Source organism: Cricetulus griseus, chromosome 4, assembly GCF_003668045.3.
Source record: "Cricetulus griseus strain 17A/GY chromosome 4, alternate assembly CriGri-PICRH-1.0, whole genome shotgun sequence".
In the NCBI taxonomy this organism is placed as follows: domain Eukaryota; kingdom Metazoa; phylum Chordata; class Mammalia; order Rodentia; family Cricetidae; genus Cricetulus; species Cricetulus griseus.
This window is the reverse complement of record NC_048597.1, coordinates 113758686-113780345: the sequence shown is the minus strand read 5'-3', so window position 1 is coordinate 113780345 and position 21660 is coordinate 113758686. Positions and strand designations below refer to the sequence as shown.

The 21660-nt window shown below is 49.8% G+C and overlaps 1 protein-coding gene across 3 annotated transcripts in view; it reads left to right on the top strand.

Moving 5' to 3' along the window:
• The first annotated feature begins 3232 nt into the window (after nucleotides 1–3232).
• The window catches only part of Limk1 (LIM domain kinase 1), a 32742-nt gene continuing 14314 nt past the window's right edge, over nucleotides 3233–21660 (top strand). Inside the window, exons 1-5 of one of the 3 annotated variants that reach the window (XM_027416152.2) lie at nucleotides 3233–3504; nucleotides 5049–5145; nucleotides 18761–18899; nucleotides 19121–19230; nucleotides 20960–21166. In XM_027416152.2, coding sequence (XP_027271953.1) covers nucleotides 3450–3504; nucleotides 5049–5145; nucleotides 18761–18899; nucleotides 19121–19230; nucleotides 20960–21166 — 608 coding nt within the window. In that variant the 5' untranslated portion in view covers nucleotides 3233–3449. Of the gene's footprint in view, nucleotides 3505–5045; nucleotides 5146–13819; nucleotides 13956–18760; nucleotides 18900–19120; nucleotides 19231–20959; nucleotides 21167–21660 lie in introns of those variants that run through there. The other 2 variants (XM_027416151.2, XM_027416153.2) reach the window with 2 other exon arrangements.

Here is a 21660-nt window from a genome sequence, read left to right as displayed (position 1 = left end):
CTCACCCCCACCCCCGGCCTTGACCTGCCCAGTGTTGGCTCTGAGCACACTGTGACAGCTTGGGAGATGGTGCCCCTCCCCCAAATCCTGCATATGAATGCCCTGTATAGTTTAAGAGGGTCAGTGTTAGATGGGTGTCAGGCCTTTCTCCCAAACCTGTGCTCACTGTAGATGTCAGAAGAGGGCGTGTCAAGCACTGGCAGGCAGCTCTACACTGTCAACAGCAGCAGGCTGACACATTCTTTTCAGAGACCTCAAGTCAGACAAAACTAAGATTGGTGACTTCAGTGCATAGTGGATTTCAGTTCAAGCCAGTATGAAGCACCATTGGAGTTCAACAAAATCAAAATAGAGGACGAATGAGTTGACTACATGGGTAAAGGAGCTTGCCTCCAAGACTAACAGCCTGAGTTTGACCCCCAGGAGCCCTCATAGTAGGATTTGCTCTCTGACCTCCATGTGCACACCATGGCATGTGCACACCTACACGTATGTGGTTGTACACACACACACACACACACACACACACACACACACACCAGAAAGAAAGAAGGGAAATATTTTAAATTAGGGCCTGGTGAGAAATGGCTCAGGAGGCATTTGGTTGATGCCAAACCCAACAACCTGAGTTCAATCTCCAGGACCCATGTAGAGGAAAGATAGAACCAACTCCTGAAAGTTGCCCTCTGATCTCCATCAATGTCATACACACACACACACACACACACACACACACACACACGCACGCACGCACGCACGCACGCACGCACGCACGCACGCACACACAATGTAACAATTTAATATTTAAAATTTAAAATAAAAAAACTTAGAATAGGTGCACAGGGAAAATATAAAACACTTGTAGGAACATGGTTGTGGGCTTTGAAAAGAGTCACAGTTAATTAAAAGACAGTTTTCACCCACTTTAAGCATGGGGTTGTATTGGCTATATTTATGTCAACTTGACACAGACTAGAGTCATCTGAGAAGAGGGAACTCAATTGAGAAAATGCCTCCATAAGATTGGGCTGTAGGTGGCTGGTGACATCCCTGGGCTGGTGGTCTTGGGTTCTATAAGAAAGCAGGTTGAGGGGCTGGAGAGATGGCTCAGAGGTTAAGAGCACTGACTGTTCTTCCAGAGGTCCTGAGTTCAATTCCCAGCAACCACATGGTGGCTCACAACCATCCATTATGAGATCTGGTGCCCTCCTCTAGTGTGCAGATATAAATGGAAGCAGAATGTTATATACATAATAAATAAATAAAATCTTAAAAAAGAAAGAAAGCAGGCTGAGCAAGCTATGAGGAGCGAGCCATTAAACAGTACCTCTCCATAGCCTTTTCATCAGCTACTGCCTCCAGTTACTGCCCTGCTTGAGTTCCTGCCCTGACTTCCTCTAATAATGAGCAGTGATATGGAAAAGTAAGCCAAATAAACCCTTTCCTCCTAATTTGCTTTTGGTCATGGTGTTTCATTACAGCAACAGTAACCCTAACTAAGACTAGGGTTGAAAGAGAGCCGCTCCAGTAAAGATTAAGATATACCAAGTGCAAACTTTCTCAAGGGGTTTCTGAAGGGGGTCTTCAGTGGCAATTGTCTTAGAGTAGAAATATGCAGCACTTGGGTGTCTCTCATTACATATCAAAGAGTTGCTAAGAAAACGTGGTTTTCTCTCTTTTATTTTTGGTTCCTTGAAACACAGTTTCATATAGCCCAGGTTGCCCTCGAACTTGTTACAAAGCTGAGGTTGTCCTCGAACCCTTGATTCTCTAACTCTCAAATACCAGAATTATAGGAATGCCTCATCAGCCAGACTATTGTTTGTTGTTTTGTTTCTTTGGTTTTGAGACAGGGTGTTTCCATGTAGCTCTGGGCTGTCCTGGAACTCCCTATACAGACTAGGCTGCCCTTCAGTTCACGGAAATCTTCTCGCTTGTGCCTCTTGAGGAATCAAAAAAGCCTGTGCTACCAAACCCTGCCAGACTTTTCTTTTTAATAAGTGAAATCATATGGCTGGTTCTGGAGGTGCCTTGGATGCTAATAGGTCTGTACAAGGTGTTTAGAACATGTCATTTTATTGGAAAGGAGTATTCTGGAGAGACTCCTATAAAATGGTGCATTTACAATCAGGATAGACAGCCCTTAAGCAAATGGTCTTAATTGTGTTGGAATTCTTGAGTCTCAGCTGAAGAAAGGTTTCAATAAGAATCTGAGATAAGGGGCTCTTTTGTCCTCAAGTCCATAGTTTCCCTGTTTTGTTTTGGTCTTGAGTTTCTGATCCTTCCATCTCCACGTCCAGAGTCCTGGGGTTGATTATAGATGTGCACCCTATGCTGGATTTATGTGGTGCAGAAGATGAAACCCGGGCTTGGAGAGTACTAGGCAAGCACTCTATCGGTTAAGCTATATAATACATTTCTATCTTGTCCACCCTGCCTCCGACCCAACTGACGTCTCCCGCCCCAGCATCCTCAGGGTGCACAAGGCCACCATCCAGTCCTAGGTGATTAACTCCAGTGGGATGGACCAGAGAGGCTCCCGGAGGATTGTATAGGAAGGCGCCTTCTCCAAGGTAACCCGCTGGGCCGTCCATCCGTGTTCACAGCCCGGCCATGGAGCGCCCAAGAAGAGCAGATAATGAATGAAAGACAGAAAAGGAGGGGGAGAAAGGGGCGGAGTTAAGGCGGGTCCTGTGATGGCCGTGGGAGGGCAGGCTCTGCAGCCCCAGCGGTGCTGCAGAGGACGAAACTGCCGCCGTAGAGGGGCGTGGCTTCCGCCGAAGGGGAGGAGCCTCGCAAAGGCAGCTTCACACTTCAGCTCCACCCTTTCCGGGGCTTGCAGGCCCCGCTGATCCTTAGAGGGCGTGGCTTCCATTGAGGGGGCGTGGCTTCCTCCTAAAAGAGGACACGCCGAGAAGGGACAATTACGCCAAAGCCGCTGCTGACAGACTCCTTGCTGGCCTGCAGAGGGCGTGGCTGCGGCTGAGAAGACGTGGTTACCGCCCCGGGGCGGGATTATCGTTTGAGGGGCGTGGTTATCAAGGCCCGGGGTGGAGCTGCGCAGTGACAGTTCCAACCCGCAGCCCCCTTGTCAGCCTGCGGAGAGTGGGTTTGTCCCTGAGGGGCGTGGCTATTCCGGGGGCGGAGCCGCGCAGGGGCAGTTCCAGCCGGCCGCGTCGCACGCGCCCCGCCCCTACCGCAGCTCGCAGGCCCGCCCCGGCCCGCCCCTCCGCGCTCCTCAGGCGGCGGCTTCGTGGAGCCGGTGTCCCCAAGCCCGGCGTGGGAGTGCAGCACGGCGGCATCGCCGAACCCGGAGCGAAGCGCTCGGCTCCGGCCCCGCGCTCCCCGCCTCCCGCCTTCCCGGGCCGGCGGCGGGCGAGCTCGCGGGCCCGGCCCCAGCTCTCCTGTGCCCCGCCGGTTGCCGGCGGTCCCCGCCCCCCGCCGAGTGCATGAGGTTGACGCTACTTTGTTGCACCTGGAGGGAAGAACGTATGGGAGAGGAAGGTGCGCTGGGCTGGGGGTCGGGGGAGGGGAACCGGGAGTATCTGAGGGGACCCGGGAGTGGCAAGGCCGCGCCCCTGTCTCCTAGGGAAGTGCCTGTCCTTCCGAAAGCCGCAGGCCATTCTCTGTCACCCTCCCTTCCATCCTTTCTCCGTTGCTTGGCCCCGGGATGAGCTGTTCTCTTGCGGATGGAGGAAGCCTCTCGTCTCATACCCGTTCCCCTCCTCACACATCTCCCAGGTTACTGTTCATCCAGCACCTACCTTAGTCCCTAGTTCTCTGTTCCACCCTGGTCCTCGCTCTCCTGGGGGGGGGCACCCTTTGATCCAGCCTGACCGGGGAAGCTAAACGACAGCAACCCTGGATCAGAGACGCAGACTCTCGTTTGCGGGGCTCTCTGACCTTGAACCACTCACTAAAACCCTGGGGCCTCAGTTTCCCCATCTATGCAGTTCAGGACTGGGTGAACTGGGGGACTGGTGGGAGGGAGGCACCGGAGAGCTATACACACTGTGACAGAATACTGCAGAGTATACCACCGCCACTACCGTTGTACCATGACCTCCGTTTTCCTTGCACCAATCCTAGTATTCTAGTATTTATTTAATCAGTCTTGGCTAGAATCCTGGCTAGAAACTAGAGTCCTGCCTCACTGAGAAGGCCCCAGGCTTAGAGCCGCACTACAGTTGGGGTTCAGAGGCCTCTGAGATTCCCTTGACTTGGGTCAGAGTCTGGGATCTCCCCTAGGTTTCTTTCTAAAGCCCCCAACTAGGCTCATCTGGTCAAAGACAGGTTCTGACCTCTCCAGCCCTGTTCTGCCTCCCACTCACACCCATGAAGCCCTGTTGGGGGCATAGGCCCATAGGCACTTACAACACACTACTTTGGGTGTTTGGGTACTTACAGAGGTGAAGGCTTTGGAACCTGGCTGTGTGCCATGAGGAGAGGTCCCCTCTCTTGAGCTGAGGTTTCAGAGTCTGTAGAATGAAGAAAAACAGGCCGAGGCCATTTTGCAGAGCCCACCAGCTCCAGGGGTGCAAGGTCCTGGGGATGACTAAGCATGTATAGTGTCTGCCTTAAGGACTTGTCAGAGTGCCTGGCATAGAAGTCCTGGCCCCTTATCGTGGTTCAACTCAGATTATCACCTTTAGGTTTCCTACCCTGCCACTTCTAGCCTAAGGTGGACCAGTCCAGCTCTGCCAGTCTTTGCCCCTTTCAACACTTTTTCCGAGGCAGGCAGGCAGAAGAGGCTGTCACGAGAGTGCCACCCTCCAGCTTGTTTTCTTTCTCCCCATTTATACTTGCTGTCTCTAAAGGGAGCACCTCAGTCCTCCTCTACATGTTCTAGATGGGTCCAGAGAGGCTTGGCAACTTAGTGTCCAAGCAGGACTCTCAGATTCCTCCTTTATCCTCTCGCTTGGCAGAGTGAGCACTCATCCTGAATAGAAAGGTTCAGTGTGTGAGTGCTAAGTCTGCCTGGGGTGACCAGGGCAGGCTGGACCTCCAGCCTTAAGTATGACTTCTGACTTGGTTTCTACCCCAAGCAGGAAGCGAGTTGCCTGTATGTGCAAGCTGTGGCCAGAAGATCTATGACGGCCAGTACCTCCAGGCCCTGAACGCTGACTGGCATGCAGACTGCTTCAGGTAAGGCTGACCAAAGGATGGGTGCCCTCAGCAAGGCCTGCCTGTGACCTGGATGTTTCTCCTGGTACTCTAGTGGGTCCTCTGCCTCAGTTTCTCTTTCTTAAAACAAGGAGCTTATGTGTTCTGTGGTATGTATGTTTTGTTGTTGTTATATTGGGGGGGCATGTGAGTGGATGGAGGTTGGAGGACAGATTTTGAGAGTCAGTTCTCACCTTCCACCTTGTTGTGGCTGGGTCTGGCACTGTGCAGCTAATTCAGGCTAGCAGGTCTGAGAGCTTCCAGATGATTCTCCTGTTTCCTCCTCCCGTCTGGAAATAGGAGTGCTGAGATTATTGATGCTTGCCACTGTATCTAGCTTTTTATATGGGTTCCAGGAATCAAGCTCCAGTTGTCAGGGTTCCCCAGCAAATACCCTTGCCACTCAACTATCTCCCTAAACACTCACTCTGTGTGTGTGTGTGTGTGTGTGTGTGTGTGTGTGTGTGTGTGTGTGTGTGTGTTTTAAATGGGGTCTTTTCTTTTGTCCAGGCTGGTTAGAACTCCTGGGCTCAAGCAGTTCACCTGCCTCGGCTTCCCCAATATCTACAGTTACATGCCACTGTCCCTCAGCTTGTCTAGTAGACTTTAAATCCTGCTTCAGAGCTGATGATATATCAGTTGATAGAGTGCTTGCCTAGCATGCATGAAGCCCTAGGTTTGATCCCCAGCATAAACCCGACATGGTATTACATGTCTGTAAGCCCAGAACTTGAGATGGAAGCAGGAAGATTAGAGATTCAAGCTCCTCCTCAGCTGTGTAGTGAGTTCAAGGCCAGCCTGGGCTACATGAGACTCTGTCTTAAACAAACAAAATGCTCCTTAGATGACTTGTATTTAAGGTAATGTATATACTATGTCAGTAGTTACACTACATTGTTTATGGAATACTAAAGGAAAAAAGTCCAACTACATCATGTTCAGGTGTAGTTGTGTGTATGTGTGTGTGTGTGTGTGTGCAGGTGCACATACATGTATGTGGGAGCCAGAGGTAGGTAGCAGGTGGGTTCCTCTGTTGCCCTCCACTGTATTTTTTGAGTCAGGGTCTCTGACTGAATCTGGAGTTCACTGATCCAGGAATCCTCTCATGTCCACATTGCCCCCTCTAACCTCAGGGCTAGAGTTACAGATGCGCACTGATGTGTCCAGCTTTTTTTATGGACACATCACTTTACCACCTGAGCCATCTCCCCAGCCATCAGATGTGATTTTTTTCAGTCTGAGACTGGTGGAATTCACCACGAGGAACTCATAGTAGAGAGGGAACAGCCAGGAGAGGAGGACTAGGGCAACATGCCCTAGCCTCCCTGAACTTTCCTACTCAGGGGAGGGGAAAGATACGCCAGCTCTCAGTGGAATACTAGCCACTGTCCCTAGGCTATAAGTGGCTGTGAAGATGTGTCAGCCAGTGTAAACAGCCCTGGCCTCCTGCTGCACACAGAACATGGCTGTGGTCAAAGACTCCGTAAAGAAGTGAGCACCCAGAGTTGGCCCAGTGTCCCACTAGGACCATCCCAAGAAGCAAAGAGGAAAGCTATTCAAGGCAACCTTGTGCTACATCCTAAGTTCAAGGCCAGCCTGAGCTACATGAAGACCCTGTCTCAGACAGAAAAAAAACGAAGGTGTCCTTTTGTAACAGGATTCTGAACACTTTTTGCATAGTTTTCGGGCAGATTAAGGAAGTCCAAGGATTAAGGAACACCAAATAAAAGAATATCAAATATTTATTTGGGCAACACTCACACATTGAAGGTAAAGAGCCACCAAGGGCTGGGCGTTAGTGGCGCACACCTTTAATCCCAGCACTCAGGAGGCAGAGGCAGGTGGATCTCTGAGTTCACGGCCAGCCTGGTCTCCAGAGCTACACAGAGAAACCCTATCTCAAAAATACAAACAAAAAAAAGCCATCAAGGTCTTCTGTCCTGGAAGTGAAGTGCAGGATGTTGTGATCAGGTCTCAGACCACCACTCGAGAGAGAGAAGAGACCCCTCCTCTTCCTTAAAAGGGATCACATGCGCACACAGAAGCCACGCCCTAAAACCAATACCCCAAAACTATTGGCAGAACAAATTCCCACTATAATAGTTAGATACTAGTTGTATCTCCCAAAGAAAAATTGGGGCACAGAGAGGTTTGTGTTTCTGTGTCAAGTTGCAGGATCAGGAAGCAATAGGAATACACAGTGCCCGCTCTGAAGCCAGAAAAAAGGCAGGCAACACATCCAGGAATTCAAAGTATATGCTCAGAAGAAGGTCTCTCAGGGAAGATCACAAGGGGATCTTGACACACAAAAGGGAGACAAGGCTGTGGGGAATATTGGCAGTGAAAAGGGTGAGGCAAGGGACACAGTTAGGAGACCAAGTGGAGACTGAGTTGGTGTGGGCATCGAATGCCAGAATTGGGCCCTTCTGAAGACAATAGAGAAGCAGCAGACAGCTGGAGCATGCTGTTTTTTGAAGATTGTCATTTCAGTGGGCAGATGGCACAACTTGGCAGGACAAGACTGTCACAGTAGTTCAGGGGTCTGATCAGAAGCCTGACTTAGGATACTGATTGAGGAGGGAGGATCTCTAATAAGGAAGGGCTGGTATGCGGCTGGGGAGTCAACTCAACTGCTAAAGCACTTGCCTGGGGACCTGAGTTTGATCCCCAAAACCTACAGATAAAAGAGTGTACATCTGTAATACCAGCACTGGGAGACGAGTGTTGTGTGACAAAATTTTTCCTGGGGAGAGGCAGCACTCATTTCTACTCACCACAGATAGGAAACCCACGACAGAACAAACACTGATACCCCCAAAGTCCACCTTGGTGAACCAATGAGTTTATTAGAGTTATTTACAGGAAAATATGGGTGAAGGGTTACAGGAGCAGCTGCATCACCCAAGCCCAGCATGAGTGACAGCTCTCAAAGCTGGGAACCTAGAGCACACTGCACGGCCTAGGGTCATCAGGTGGGAGAGCCCTTTCCAGGTGTCCTTAGTTGGTCTTAACCTCTTTCCAGGCAGCTGGTTTGCATGTCTGAGAGTCCTCTTTTCTGCTTGGCTCTACTCTTCTGAGAAGGACTCAGCTTTTATTGCTTACTGGGGAAGAGGCAGGGGATAGTGAATCTGTTCAGTTTCAGGGACTTCCTGGAGCTATTTTGAATTGTTTACCTTCATGCTTAAGGTGTTTCCTGAAGGACAGAATGTTTTGAGGTTTTTTTTGTTTTGTTTTTTTGTTTTGTTTTTCAAGACAGGGTTTCTCTGTGTAGCTTTTCTGGAGCCTATCCTGCCACTTGCTCTGGAGACCAGGCTGGCCTCGAACTCACAGAGATCCACCTGCCTTTGCCTCCCAAGTGCTGGGATTAAAGGCATGCGCCACCAACGCCCGGCAGGACAGAATGTTTCAATCTCTGAGGAAACTCTTGCACAATAGGTGGAGACAAGCAAATCCTTGGGGCTCACTTGTCAGCCAGACAACCTGATCAGCCAGATCCATGTCCCAGTGATAGACCCTGTCTCGGGAAACAAAGTAGATAGCTCCCAAGGAACAACACCTGGGCTTGACCTAGGACCTCCACTTACATACATATATACAAGCATGAGTACATTCCTGCATACAGACTCAAAGCAAAAAAAGGAAACACAAATTGTACATCCTTAATCCCAGATGCTCCCAAATCAGGGCTGGGACTGAAGGTCAATTTGAAAGTGCTTGCTTAGCATGCACAAGGTTCTGGGGTCAATCTCAACACAGCATAAAACAGGCATGATTGCATGCTTATAGTTCAGAACACTTGAGGTGGAGACAGGAGACTCAGGAGTTCAAGGTCATCTTCAGAACATAGTGAGTTCAATACCAATCTAGACTACGCAAGACACTGTCTCAGAATTTTAAAAAAACTCCCCAAGATATAAATGTCAACATTATGCCACCAGGGGAAAGTTCCAGATCTATTAAGACAGGCTATAATCAAAACACAGGCACACTTTAAAATAGCTGCAGATTAAAAATACTGTATAATGAGGTGGGTTGTGGTAACGCATACCTTTAATCCCAGCACTCAAGAGGCAGAGACAGGTGGATCTCTGTGAGTTTGAGGCCAGCCTGGTCCAGCAAGGACAGCCATGGCTACACAGAAAAATTCTGTTTCAAAAAAGAAAAAGAAAGAAGAAAATATTGTAGAATGGGCTGGAGAGGTGGCTTAGCAGTTAAAGAGTGCTTGCTGCTCTTGCAGAGGACCAGTTTGATCCCCAGCACCTATCCTGAGTTAAGCAGCTCACAACCACCAGCTCCAGGGAATCCAGTGCCCTCTTTTGGCTTTTATATGTACTATACTCATGTGCATATACACACATACACAATTAAAAATAAATCTCTAACAAAGAACATTATGTAAAATTTCCTTCAGGATATGTAGGTAAGTACTGTCTGAAACATAAATTAATTGACTGTTTTTTAGACTTGGACCCAAATTGTACATATGCAAATATTCTACAATCCAAAATCCCAAACACTTGAGATCTCAAACATCTGAAGCTGTTTTAGTAGTAGTATATCACCCACCATCAAGTATGCATTCTTTTTCCTTTCTTCCTTCCTTCCTTCTTTCCTTTCTTCCTTTCTTCCTTCCTTCCTTCCTTCCTTCCTTCCTTCCTTCTCCACCAAGCTCGACCCCCAGCCCTTGTATTTTTGAGACAATCTTGATATGTAGCCTACACCTGGCCTCAAATTTGGGTCCTTGTACCCAGTGCTAGGATTACAGGTTTGTACCGCCACTCCTAGCACACCATACACTTTCTTGTTCTCTCTCTCTCTCTCTCTCTCTCTCTCTCTCTCTCTCTCTCTCTCTCTCTCTCTCTCTCTCTGTGTGTGTGTGTGTGTGTGTGTGTGTGTGTGTGTGTGTGTGTAACTTGTCAGAGGTTAGCTGTGGGAATCTGTTCCCTTCCTGCCATGTCTTTAAGAATCACTCAGGTTGTCAGGCTTGGTAGCAGCTGCTTTTACCTGCTGAGCCATCTTGCCAGTCTTCCACCTTAGTTTTTGAGATAGGGTCTCTCTCTGAACCTAGAGCTTGACATTTTAGATAGATTGGCTAGCCAGTGAGTCCCTAAGGTCCGCCTGCGTCCACCCGTCCACACTGGGGCTACAGTTGTACACCATTGTTCCCAACTTTACATGGGTGCTGGGGATCTGAACTCAGGGTCCTCATGCTTGCAAGGCAGGCATTTGCCCACTGAGCCATCTCTCCAGTCCTCAAGCATTCTTTAGTATTAATCCAGCCTGTACCATAACTATTCAAGGTGTAATATTTGCCTTTTTTCATATAAGAAATAGGAATTCAGCCATAGCAAGCACTTCAGTGGAGGCTGTCACTGCTTGAGGTGACATCTGCCTATCTCTTACATGTTATGTATCTCTGCAGAGTTTAATGGGCTCTTTAAGGGTGCCGATGAGCAGCAGCTCTGCACTGGGGAGAGGGTGTCTCTTGTCAGCAGAGTTCAGGGGCAGTCTAGTTATGCCTGTTGTGTTGGTAGCATTAGATTTGCAATGGGGCCAAAAGGAATCAACAATGGGGCCCTGTGACTGGCAGGGAAGGAAGGTATGAGAAAACCCCAAGGTTAGCCCCCCTATGTTGCAGCACTGGAGTGAGGCAATGCCAGACTGCCAGGTCCCTGGCCTTGGATGGCCTACTCCATAACACCAAGAGAGGGGTGAGACCCAGCTGGCAGAAAGCATGTTCAGCTGTCTCTGATGTGGAGGGACACAAAGACCCCATAATGAGGAAGGGCCCACAGGCAGTGTGACCCAGGGCTTCCAAATCATATTCAGAGCCCTAACCCTGCCTTCCCTACCTCCTCACCCAGTCAGAGCCTAGATCCCTACCTGCCTATAAGCAGCCTAGATCCTCCTGCCCTTGCTTCCTTGCCTACAAAGTCTAGATCCTTACTCCACACCTCCCTGCCTATAGTCCCAACCTGGATCCCTCCTCACCCTCCCATTTGTCATCAGAGCCTCCATCCCTGTCCCAGGCCATGTGTGCTTACCCATCATAACTGGATAAAAGTGACAGTGCCCTCCCCATGACAGTTAGGAAAACAGCCCAGAGAAAGATCACAGCAGCCCTAGGCACATGGCTGATACGCAACGAGCCTAAGGACACCTGAGGTTCCATTGCCAGTGACATGAACCTCTTAGTGACATTGAAACCTTTCTTCCCTTTGCCTTCATTAAAGCTGCTATAGCAGGGCCTGGATAGATGCTCAGGAGTTAGAAGTACTGACTGTGCTTCCAGAGGTCCTGAGTTCAATTCCCAGCGACCACATGGTGGCTCACAACCATCTGTAATGAGATCTGGCACCTTCTTCTGGCCTTCAGGCTGCAGACAGGCAGAATACTGTATACATAATAAATAAATCTTAAAAAAAAGAAAAAGCTGCTGTAGCAGGAGGGGCTGTGTGACAAGACTGGACAGCCCACTTCTCAGCCATGAGGTACCACATGAATTACCACACTCCCTGCTTTCCTTGCCTTTCTGCATGCCCTTCCCTTCCAGGTAGAATCCCCAGGGGGTCCCTGAGTCAGCTGCTTCCAAGCACCTGTCCTATACAGCCCCCCTAAGGACAACCTGAAAGTCAAGTGCTGTGTACTGAAGCAGTTTGACTGATGAGGAAACAGGTACAGAGTTCACCTATGTGTCCAAGGCTCCCATGTGGGCTGACCATGAAGCCTGCACTATGTAACCCATGTCCTCATGACTCTGTCCTGCCCCTCCCAGACACAGGCTCCTCCTGCCTTCTAGCAGGAAAACCAGAGGGGAGAACAGTGTAGTGTCAGAGACCAGAGATAGCATTCCAAGGTGACAGTTAAGCCCAGAGTAGAAGGAAGCAAGGGAGGAACTCAGCATGTCCACAGGCGCTGAGGTGGGATGTGGTGAACATGACTGGGAACCAGCAAGCACATGGCAGGGCTAACACACAGTGGGGCTGCTGTAGGATCATCCAGCCTTTTGTTTTGTTTAGCTTTCCCCCTGGTGCTAGGGATCAGACCCAGAGCCTCCGGCTTGCTAGGCAAGCCCTCTGCTAAATCTCTAACCACTAATGTTTATATAAGGGGGCAGGGAGCATCTGGGGCAGTCCCCCAGTGATGGATACATCACTTACCTAGCATGATTATTCCCCAGCACTGAGAGGAAATTTTTTTATTTGTTTACAATAAATAGTTTTTCTGTTTTTTTTGTTTTGTTTTGTTTTGTTTTTAATTTGGGAAGGAGTGACTGAACCCAGGGCCTCATGAATACCAGGCAAAAACTCTATCACTGTACTGTATCCTAGCCTTCCAGCTGCATCAATGCAGTGGTTCTCAACCCATGGGTCACAGCCCCCTTTGGGGGTCACATATCACATATCCTGCATATCAGATATTTAAATTCTGATTCATAACAGTAGAAAAATGACAGTTATAAAGTAGCAATGAAAATAATTTTATAGTTGGGGGTCACCACAACATGAGGAATTGTATTAAAGGGTCACAGCATTAGGAAGATTGAGAACCACTGGTCCAAGGGGAACTGGAGGAACCTGCAGAAGGTTTCCTGACCGTGCATCTTAACCTGAGTTCTGTGGTCTGAGCACTGTCTCTGCCCCTGACCTGGAGGAAATCCCAGGGTGCTGTACCAGGGAAGGCCTTAGATGCTGTGACAGATACCCTGCTGAGCCAGGACACATGTTATCTGAAGATGCTCTCTGTAGACAGCACAGGGCATAAGAACATTCATTAGCACTGGGGTTTGTCGTTGCCCAGGATCCTCTCAGAAGATTAGAACCAAGTCAGTGATCCAGGCTTCCGGGGCCAGCTGCTGCTTCTGTAAGCCATGCCTGCAGGGTCCTTTCCCCAGAAGCCTTCAGTGCACAATTCCTGGGTAATCAATGTCCCTGGAGGCTGGGTGGGGTAGCCCTGAGCAAGGGATAGTGAGTGAATGAGTTGGTGGTGTAGCTCAGCTGGGAAAAAGCTCTCATTCAAGGAGACTGCACTAACCATGGGAAGTTGGCCTCTGTTCCCTTGGGGACAGCACCGGAAGAGGCAGCTGCTCTGGTGCTTACTGTGTCCCTAGAGAAGCCTTTGTCTAGGAAGAGGCCAAGGAGCACACAGGATACCTTTCCCCAGATAGAGAGAACTAGGAGTTTAGATCCCTCTCTGCCTCCCTAGTCGGTGTCAGTGCCTATGTCCCTTCTCCCTGCCTGTAGTCAGAGCCCTTCCCACCTTCTCTGCCAGGGCTGTGGGGGTCAGAGCCTTATGCCCTCCCTTTCCACCTTCTTTCTTAGTCAGAACCTAGGTCCCTTCTCCCTTTACTTGGGGTCATAGCCTAGACCCCTCCTCCTCACCTCCCTGCCTGTAGTCCTAACCTAGACCCTCCTTTTCCAACTCCCTACCTATAGTCAGAACCTAGATCCTTCCCTACCTATAGTCAGAGTGGAGACCACTCCTTGCTGACTCCTGCCTGATTAGAGCTAGACCTCTCTCTCTCTCCCTCCGCCAAAGCCCAAGCAGAAAGCACTTTGGCTACTTCCTGTCACAGACTGAGAAAGAGGCCTTCCTCACCCACACTGCTGCCTCCTCCCCATGGTGTGGCCACACAGCCCACAGCCTCCAATCCTGAGTCCCTGCAGCAGGATGGGGAAGCTCTGGCCAGGCCACCCATGGGCTCCTCCAGGCCTCCAGAGCCTCCTGCCATAGCTGCAGAGGATGCTGCCTGCCGTGGCCCTGAGAAGAATCCGCTGCCTCCATGGGGCTAAGTAAGTGGAAAGCCCCTTCCCCACCTGTCCCCGGTCCCTGGCTTAGAGAGGCTGGAGCTGGAGGTGGAGGGGACTAAAGAACAGGCCCATCCGGGTATGGCTGTTGTGGGGCAGAACTGAAACTCTAATCAGGTCTACCAGCTGGGGGGAAACAGACCATTGCTGAGCTTTTGAATCATCTGGTACCTTCTCCCAGTGATCCTGGCCTCCCAACTGCTCACTCTTTCCGCCTGGTGTCCTGGAATGAGGAGGGAGAAACCTCATACCTGTCACTGTGACACTTAGCCCAGCCTCCCTTGCCACAGAGCCCCACACCTATTCTCTCCCCAGGGTCCTCTCCTCTCCTGCCTGGCTCTGCTAAAGAAAACCAGGGGACAGTTTCCTTAGGAGTTCTACGTGGTTGGGCCTAGGCCAGCTCTGCTACCTAATGTACCTACCTGTCTTGACATGGAGGGCATTTTTTTGGAGATAGGCTCTCATGTATCCCAAGCTGATCTCAAATTGGCCAGGTAGGCCAGAATGACCTCAAACTCCTGTTCCTCCTGCCTCCACACCCAAGTCCTGGAATTACAGGCATTGACCACCACCTCCACTGTTACTTGATGCTGGAGATGGAACCCTGGGGCTTTCTGATTGTGAAGCAAGACCCTACTGACTGAGCCACATGCCCAGCCCATCTCAACATGCTTTGTGGGGAAGCAAACTGGTGGCTCCTTCTCCTGTTCCTGCTGGGATGTGGACTGAGGATTAAGAGGCCAGACAGGTCAGAAGCTCCTTTGTGCCTTCTGTCAGCAAATGTCTTCTGAAGCCCAGGGCCAGCCACCACGCCATTGTGTGAGCCCACATCCTGAGCCTAAGTGAAGCTTTAACCAGTCTAAACAGAGACTGCCATCCCGGCACTGAAAAGGTAGAGGTGGAAGGTGGAGAACTCAGAGTCAGGTTGGAGATATAGCTCAGTCAGTAGAGTGCTTGCCTGCCTAGCGTGGAGTTTCATCCCCAGCACTCATGTGGTAGAAGTGGGATCAGTAGTTCAAGGTCATCCTCTTGTACATAGTGAGTTCAAGGCCAGCCTGTGCTATGTGAGACCCTCTTTCCATAGAGAGTGAAGGCCAGGGGCAGGGGTGATGGGGTGGGAGGTGCCTAAGCAGTGCTGTGTGGGATCAGACCCCTCCTGAGGGTACATCTGCAGAGTCTGTAGTGCTGCTGCTGTGTGGCTGTGTGCAAGAGACTTGAAGGAAGCAGTGACCTGGTAGGGGATGTACTGAGCAGAGCTTGTGAGCAAGTCATGGTCAGCTTGCTCTGCGGCTGCCGCTGTCTGTGATGAATGAGTGGGTGGAGGAGGAGCCAGCCGGGGAGTTTCCTTCTAGATGAAACTTAAGAGCTTTCTCTCCCAGGGTGGGATGTAGCTGCTCCTGAGCCCACACCCATAGGGAGAGCAGGCACGCAGAGCCCCTGCTTCCTGCAGCGTGACACTGGGGAGTGATGGGCAGACCTCGGTGACACTCCTGTGACCCAGGCGTGGGACAGGAAGCAAGTCACTGATAGTGTAGGACTGGGGGCCTTTCTGAAAGGACAGGATCCCTGCTGCCTCTGTGCACTTTGGGATCCTTCCTGTGCCATCTTCTGTTAGGTTTAGAGACCCTAGGAGGGGTGTACTGGGGCCTATATTCAGAGCCTCCTCTCCCTGCCCCAGTCTCCCAGCAGTACAAAGTCCCTCCCCTATTGGAGTCTGCCTGGACTGTTGCCAGAGGAGTTGGGACAGTAGGCATAACATCATGACTCCTTCCCTGCACCCAGCCTCTCTTCCTCTGCTGTCTGACTCCCCCAGGGACACCTCATCAGGCCCCTTTTCTGAGTACACCCCGCCTACTTACAACTGAATTCTGACATTTCGTGCTCCCTGGCCTGAGCCCCTCCCTGCAGACCCAGACAATGGGAAACAAACTGGATCTTCTTAAAGGAACAGTGTCCCACAAGCTATTACATGGTTCTCCTCCCTGTCCTGTTCTCAGTTCCTGTTCTAGCAGGCCACTGGTGTTGGGGGAGGGGAGTGAACAGTCTCACCCACCTATTCTCTCCTGCACTGGTCCCCAGAACAGCCCAGCTCCTCTGGGCCCCATGTGACCCATAAGCAGAGCCAGCTGCATGTGCAGCCTGTTCTCTACTTGGGTGTGCATTCTGGCCAAGGCATATCTAGGCACACAGAACCCTAGGGTCAGCTCTCCAGATCCCCACAGGCTCACAGAAGAGTCCCAATCCCACCAAGATGCTTGGGCCAGGAGAGGCCAGGCACCTAGTTTACCGACAGACACCCTCTCTCTCCCTCTGCCCTTCAGCCCCCTGGTTGTCTCTTAGGCTAAGATGGACCACTGGCTTTGATGACCCTGGGCTGGTTTCTTGCGGGAGGACAGGGACATGGATTTAATGGTAGGTGGTGGCAAGAACTGAGCTAATCCCTGGGTGTTCTCACGAAGACCTGAGGGCTGCTGAGCTTTGGGAAACTACAGCATCCTACATCTTCACTGGCAGCAACCTGGCTCTACATCCTGAGCCCAGTACCTACTTCATACCTTAATGAGACAGAATAGCCTGTGCTCATTGGTGGGAACTTGAGCAAGTTGCCCTGGAGGAATTTGGTTTTTGCTGTTGTTGTTGTTGTTGTTTCCCCTTTGTTTTGAGCTGGTATTTCCCCAGTGCCTCGACTGACCTGCAAGCTGGTCTTGAGTGCACATAGACCCACCAGCCTCTACCTCCCACATGCTGAAGTAGGAAGGTGCTGATGTTCAGGTCTCCCAACTCTAAATAGTTATAGACCCCTGCACTGCTAGAGGAAGCCAACTGGCCCATTAGTGAGGCCTGTGGCCTGCTTCATGCTGTCCATGTTCCCAGCCTCTGTTCCTCCATCCATCTGGCTGCTGAACCATTTTCTTTGCATAAAAGCAGGGGGGCCTGGATTAGAAGCTGTTCTCACCTCTAAGGCAGGTGAGCCAGACCCTCCAGGCCATCTAGGCAGAACAGCAGTGGATAGTTGTACAGGCTGTGCACTGGAAAGCTGTGGAGGGAGCTAGCTGGGCTCGGCAACACCTTTAATCCCAGTGCTAAGGAGGAAGAAGCAGGCAGATCTCTGTGAGTTCAAGTCACACATGATCTACATGGAAAGTTTTAGGACAGCCAGGGCTATACGGAGAAGCCCTGACTCCAGAAACCAAAAGAGTAAAAAGCTGTAGAGGTGAAGCAGCTAGATGGCTCAGCTGGTAAAGAAGCTTATCCCACAAGCCTGATTAACTGAGTTCAAGCCCCAGAACTTATGTAAGAGTCCAAGGGGAGAACTGATTCTTCAGAGTCATCCTATGGCTTCTGCATATACTGAGGCTCGTACCCTGCACACACTTACATTTTGGGTAAGTGGAGTCTTACCATGTAACCCTGACTGTCCGGGGACAGGCTGTATAGACCAGGCTGACCTCAAACTCAGAGATCCATCTGCCTCTGCCTCCAAATAGTGAGATCAAAGGTTTGCACAACTGTACCCAGCCACTAGTAATAGTTTTTTAAAAAACAGATTAGGGATCCAGTTCTATTCCTGGTCTCACAGTCTAAGCTCTGGACCTCAAAATAGGTTACTTACATTCACAAATACACCTTTTTAAAATTTTGGTTGTTCTTATTTTTCTTCTACTTTTTAAGTTTTTTTTTTTAATTTATTAATTAAATTAGAGAAAGGGTCTTACTATGAATTCCAGCCTGGTCTGGAACTTGTCATGTAGCCCAGGCTGGCCTCAAACTCACATTCCTTTCCTTTAATTGTCTTAGTGTCTATTTTGTGTGTATGAGTGTTTTACTCACACATATGTGTATGCCTAGTATCTACAAAGGCCAGAAGAGGATGTCAGATCCCCTGAAACTGGTGTTACAGATGCTTGTGAGCCACCACCTTAGTGCTAGCAATCAAACTTAGGTCCTCTGGAAGAGCAGCCAGTACTCTGAACCATCTCTCCAGTCCCTCCTTTTACTTTCAAGATAGTATTTCATGTCCCATTCTGGCCTGGAACTCAATATAGAGTATGTAACCTAACTATGACCTTGAACTCCTAATCTTCCTGCTACTGTGTCTTGAGTGCTGGGATGACAGGTAAGTTCCACTAACCCAATATATTTCTTTGTGCTTGTGTGTTTGTTTGAGACAGGGTCTCACTGTATAGCCCATGCTAAGTGCAACTCAAGATCTTACCTCCCCAGCCTCCCAGCTGCAGAAATGACAGGTCTATCTATGACTCCACACCCAGCTACCTTTCATGTAGGTTTTCTTTTTTTCTTTTTTCTTTGGGTTTTCAAGACAGGGTTTCCCTGTGTACTGAACCTCTGTACACCAGGCTGGCCTCGAACTCAGAGATCTGCCTGCCTCTGCCTATGTCTCTCCAGTGCTGGGATTATAGGTATGCACCACCACTGTCTGGCTTTTTTTTTTTTTTTTTTTTTTGAGACAGGGCCTTATGCATGCTAGGCAAGCTCTCCACCAACAGAAATACAACTCCAGCCTCTATTTTATTTCAGTTTTTTAAAAGCAACATCCAAAGATAAATACCTATATATGGGGACTAGAGAGATGGCTCCAGTGTCAAGAATACTTGCTGCTTTTGCAGAGTTCCCAGGTATATACCCTAGCAGGTGTCTGGTGTCCTCCTTTGGCCTCCGCAGGCACAGTACACACAGGATGAACATACAGACAAGCAGGCATACACCCAAGGGTAAAGCTGTACCGTGAGTGAGTGTGGCCATCCTCAGCCCCTCCCCTCTCCACCCAGGTGTTGTGAGTGTAGCGCCTCCCTTTCACACCAGTACTATGAGAAGGATGGACAGCTCTTCTGCAAGAAGGACTACTGGGCCCGCTATGGCGAGTCTTGCCATGGGTGCTCCGAACACATCACCAAAGGGCTGGTCATGGTGAGCCACCTTCCCCTACCTGTCCACCTCTTGAGGTGAGCTTGTATTCTCTCCCTGCCATTGTACCCTGTGTGTTCTGAGCCCATTTGTACATCTGTTCAATTCCTTTGGTCCTCTGTCCAGCAGATTGTCCAGGCTGCCCTGCTTCTCCTTTGAAAGGAGAAGAGTAGGTGTGGGGACTTCAGGTACCACTAAACTGTGTTGTGTCCTCCCACTTACAGGTGGCTGGGGAGCTGAAGTACCACCCCGAGTGCTTCATCTGCCTCACCTGTGGAACCTTCATCGGTGATGGGGACACCTACACACTGGTGGAGCACTCGAAGCTGTACTGGTGAGTGAGTACTGTGGGCTTCTTCCAGCCTAAGGGCCTGCCCCTGTCACCAAGGCTTCTCAGGCTTTTATTTCCACATGGTAAAATAAGAGGGCAAGTGCTGTAGCTCCCTGCTACCATGTAGAAATGGCAAAAATTCCAATGCCTGTCACCCCAGCAGCTCTTCAGGAGGCTAATGCAAGAGGATTAGCCAGTCTGGGCAACTTAGTAAGACCCAGTCTCAAGAAGTAAAGAGAGCAGGAGGTGTAGCTCAGTGGTAGAGATCCTGCCTAGAATTATTCCAGTGAGAGCTTCCATGTCATATGTAAGGCTCTAGGTTCAATTCTCAATACAAAAAAAAAAAAAAAAAAGAAAGAAAGAAAGAAAGAAAGAAAGAAAGAAAGAAAGAAAATGACAGAAACCAAAGTGCCCCCAATACTAGCTCCCTTCTTTCTGCCTCTGCTGTGTGGTTCTGGCTCTAGCCACAGAGCTGGCACAGACTTTACCAGCTACAGATACCATCACCAGCATGTCTGTTCCTGCTCCAGACACCAGTGCACACTCAGGCGCCCTCAGGGCCCTCACACACTTAAAGCAGCTGGCTTCCAATCCATTGACCCCAAGTTTGATAATTTACTAAATGACTCACAGAACTCAAAGTGTACTGTTCTGGCTCACAGTTGCATTACAAATGGGACTCAGTGCCCAGAAACCACCAAGTAAGGGTGCCTCCCATCTCTCCTCCAGCCCATCTTATGTTTACTAACTGGGGTGCCGTACTGAAGTCCAGCATTTCATTGAGGGTTCCTTATAAGTCATCTGGCCACATGATTAAACTCTGTCTCTAGCCTGCTCCTGGGGAACCAGGCTGGCTGGAAGCCCCAAGCCTTCAGTCATGGTTGGTCTTTGTGGGACCAGCCCTGATCTGACCCATCTCATTTGCATAGACTCAAGCATCCTCCAAGGGGCTCATAATAACAAAGATCCCCCTGTTCCAAGGACTTGGTGTCTTTGTCCCCAGAGCCAGGGACAAAAACCAGACAAATTCTTTCTTATGAAACACCAACAAGGCTGGATTTGAGAACAACAGAACCTGATCCCAAATGGGTTTTTAATGACTTCCTCCCAAATGAGATATATCCCCAAGGGCCTGTGGCCTTATCTTGGCCATCTAACAATATCACAGAGTAGACAGCCAGAATGGGGCCAGCGAGATGGCTCAATGGGTAAAGGTGCTTGCTGCCAGGCCTAATGACCTAAGTTCCATCCCCAGAACTCACATGATAAAAGGAGAGAGCTGATTCCTGCACATTGTCCTTTAAACCCTATGTGTGAGTGCACACACACACACAAATTGGCACACATATACGTGACCTAACACATATATAAATAAATGAAATTTTGAAAAATAAAATTTTTGCCAGGCGTTGGTGGCGCATGCCTTTAATCCCAGCACTCAGGAGGCAGAGGCAGGCGGATCTCTGTGCGTTCGAGGCCAGCCTGGTCTCCAGAGCTACACAGAGAAACCCTGTCTCGAAAAACCAAAAAAAAAAAAAAATTAACCATAATAACTTGAGACGAAGAGTAGGGAGGGCTGAAGACAACTGGACATGCCCAGTGCTGTCCTGAGCTCCACCTCTCTGCTGGGAGCCGGTGGGAACAGGCTGCTGTAGAGAGGCATGACTGACTTCTCCCTGATGTGCTTTTCTTCCCCTCTGTTTTGGATCTGCACTGCCGATGGCCTTCCTAGTGGGCACTGCTACTACCAGACTGTGGTAACTCCAGTGATTGAACACATCCTGCCTGACTCACCTGGCTCCCACCTCCCCCATACAGTTACCCTAGTGTCCATCCCAGCCTCTGCTCACGGCAAACGAGGCCTGTCTGTCTCCATCGACCCCCCTCATGGCCCACCAGGCTGTGGCACGGAGCATTCACACACCGTTCGAGTCCAAGGGTGAGTAGGCTGCCACACTAAATGGCAGCCTCTGTTGTAACAACCTGGTTGTTTTAGTTAGCTTTTTTGTTGCTCTAACAAAATATCCAACATAAACAACCTAAGTGGGGAAAGATTGATCTTAGCTCACAGTTCCAGAGGTTTCAATCTACAGTCATTAAGTGAGTTTATTTTGGCCTAGAATGCCCAGGTACCTGAAACATGAGAAACTAAGATCAGTCCCTCAGAACCCACTTTACGAAAACCAGAGGCTGCCAAGATGGCACGTCAGGTAAAGTCACTTGCCATCAAACCTAACAACTTGAGTTCCATTCCCAGCTCCCACATGGTGGAAGAAAAGAACCAACTCCTGTAAGCTGTCCTCTGATTTACACACACACACATACATACACTCTCTCTCTCTCTCTCTCTCTCTCTCTCTCTCTCTCTCTCTCTCTAAAGAAATGAATATAAAAAATAGTTTTAAGTGAAACAAGTGGCTGTTCTTATAATCC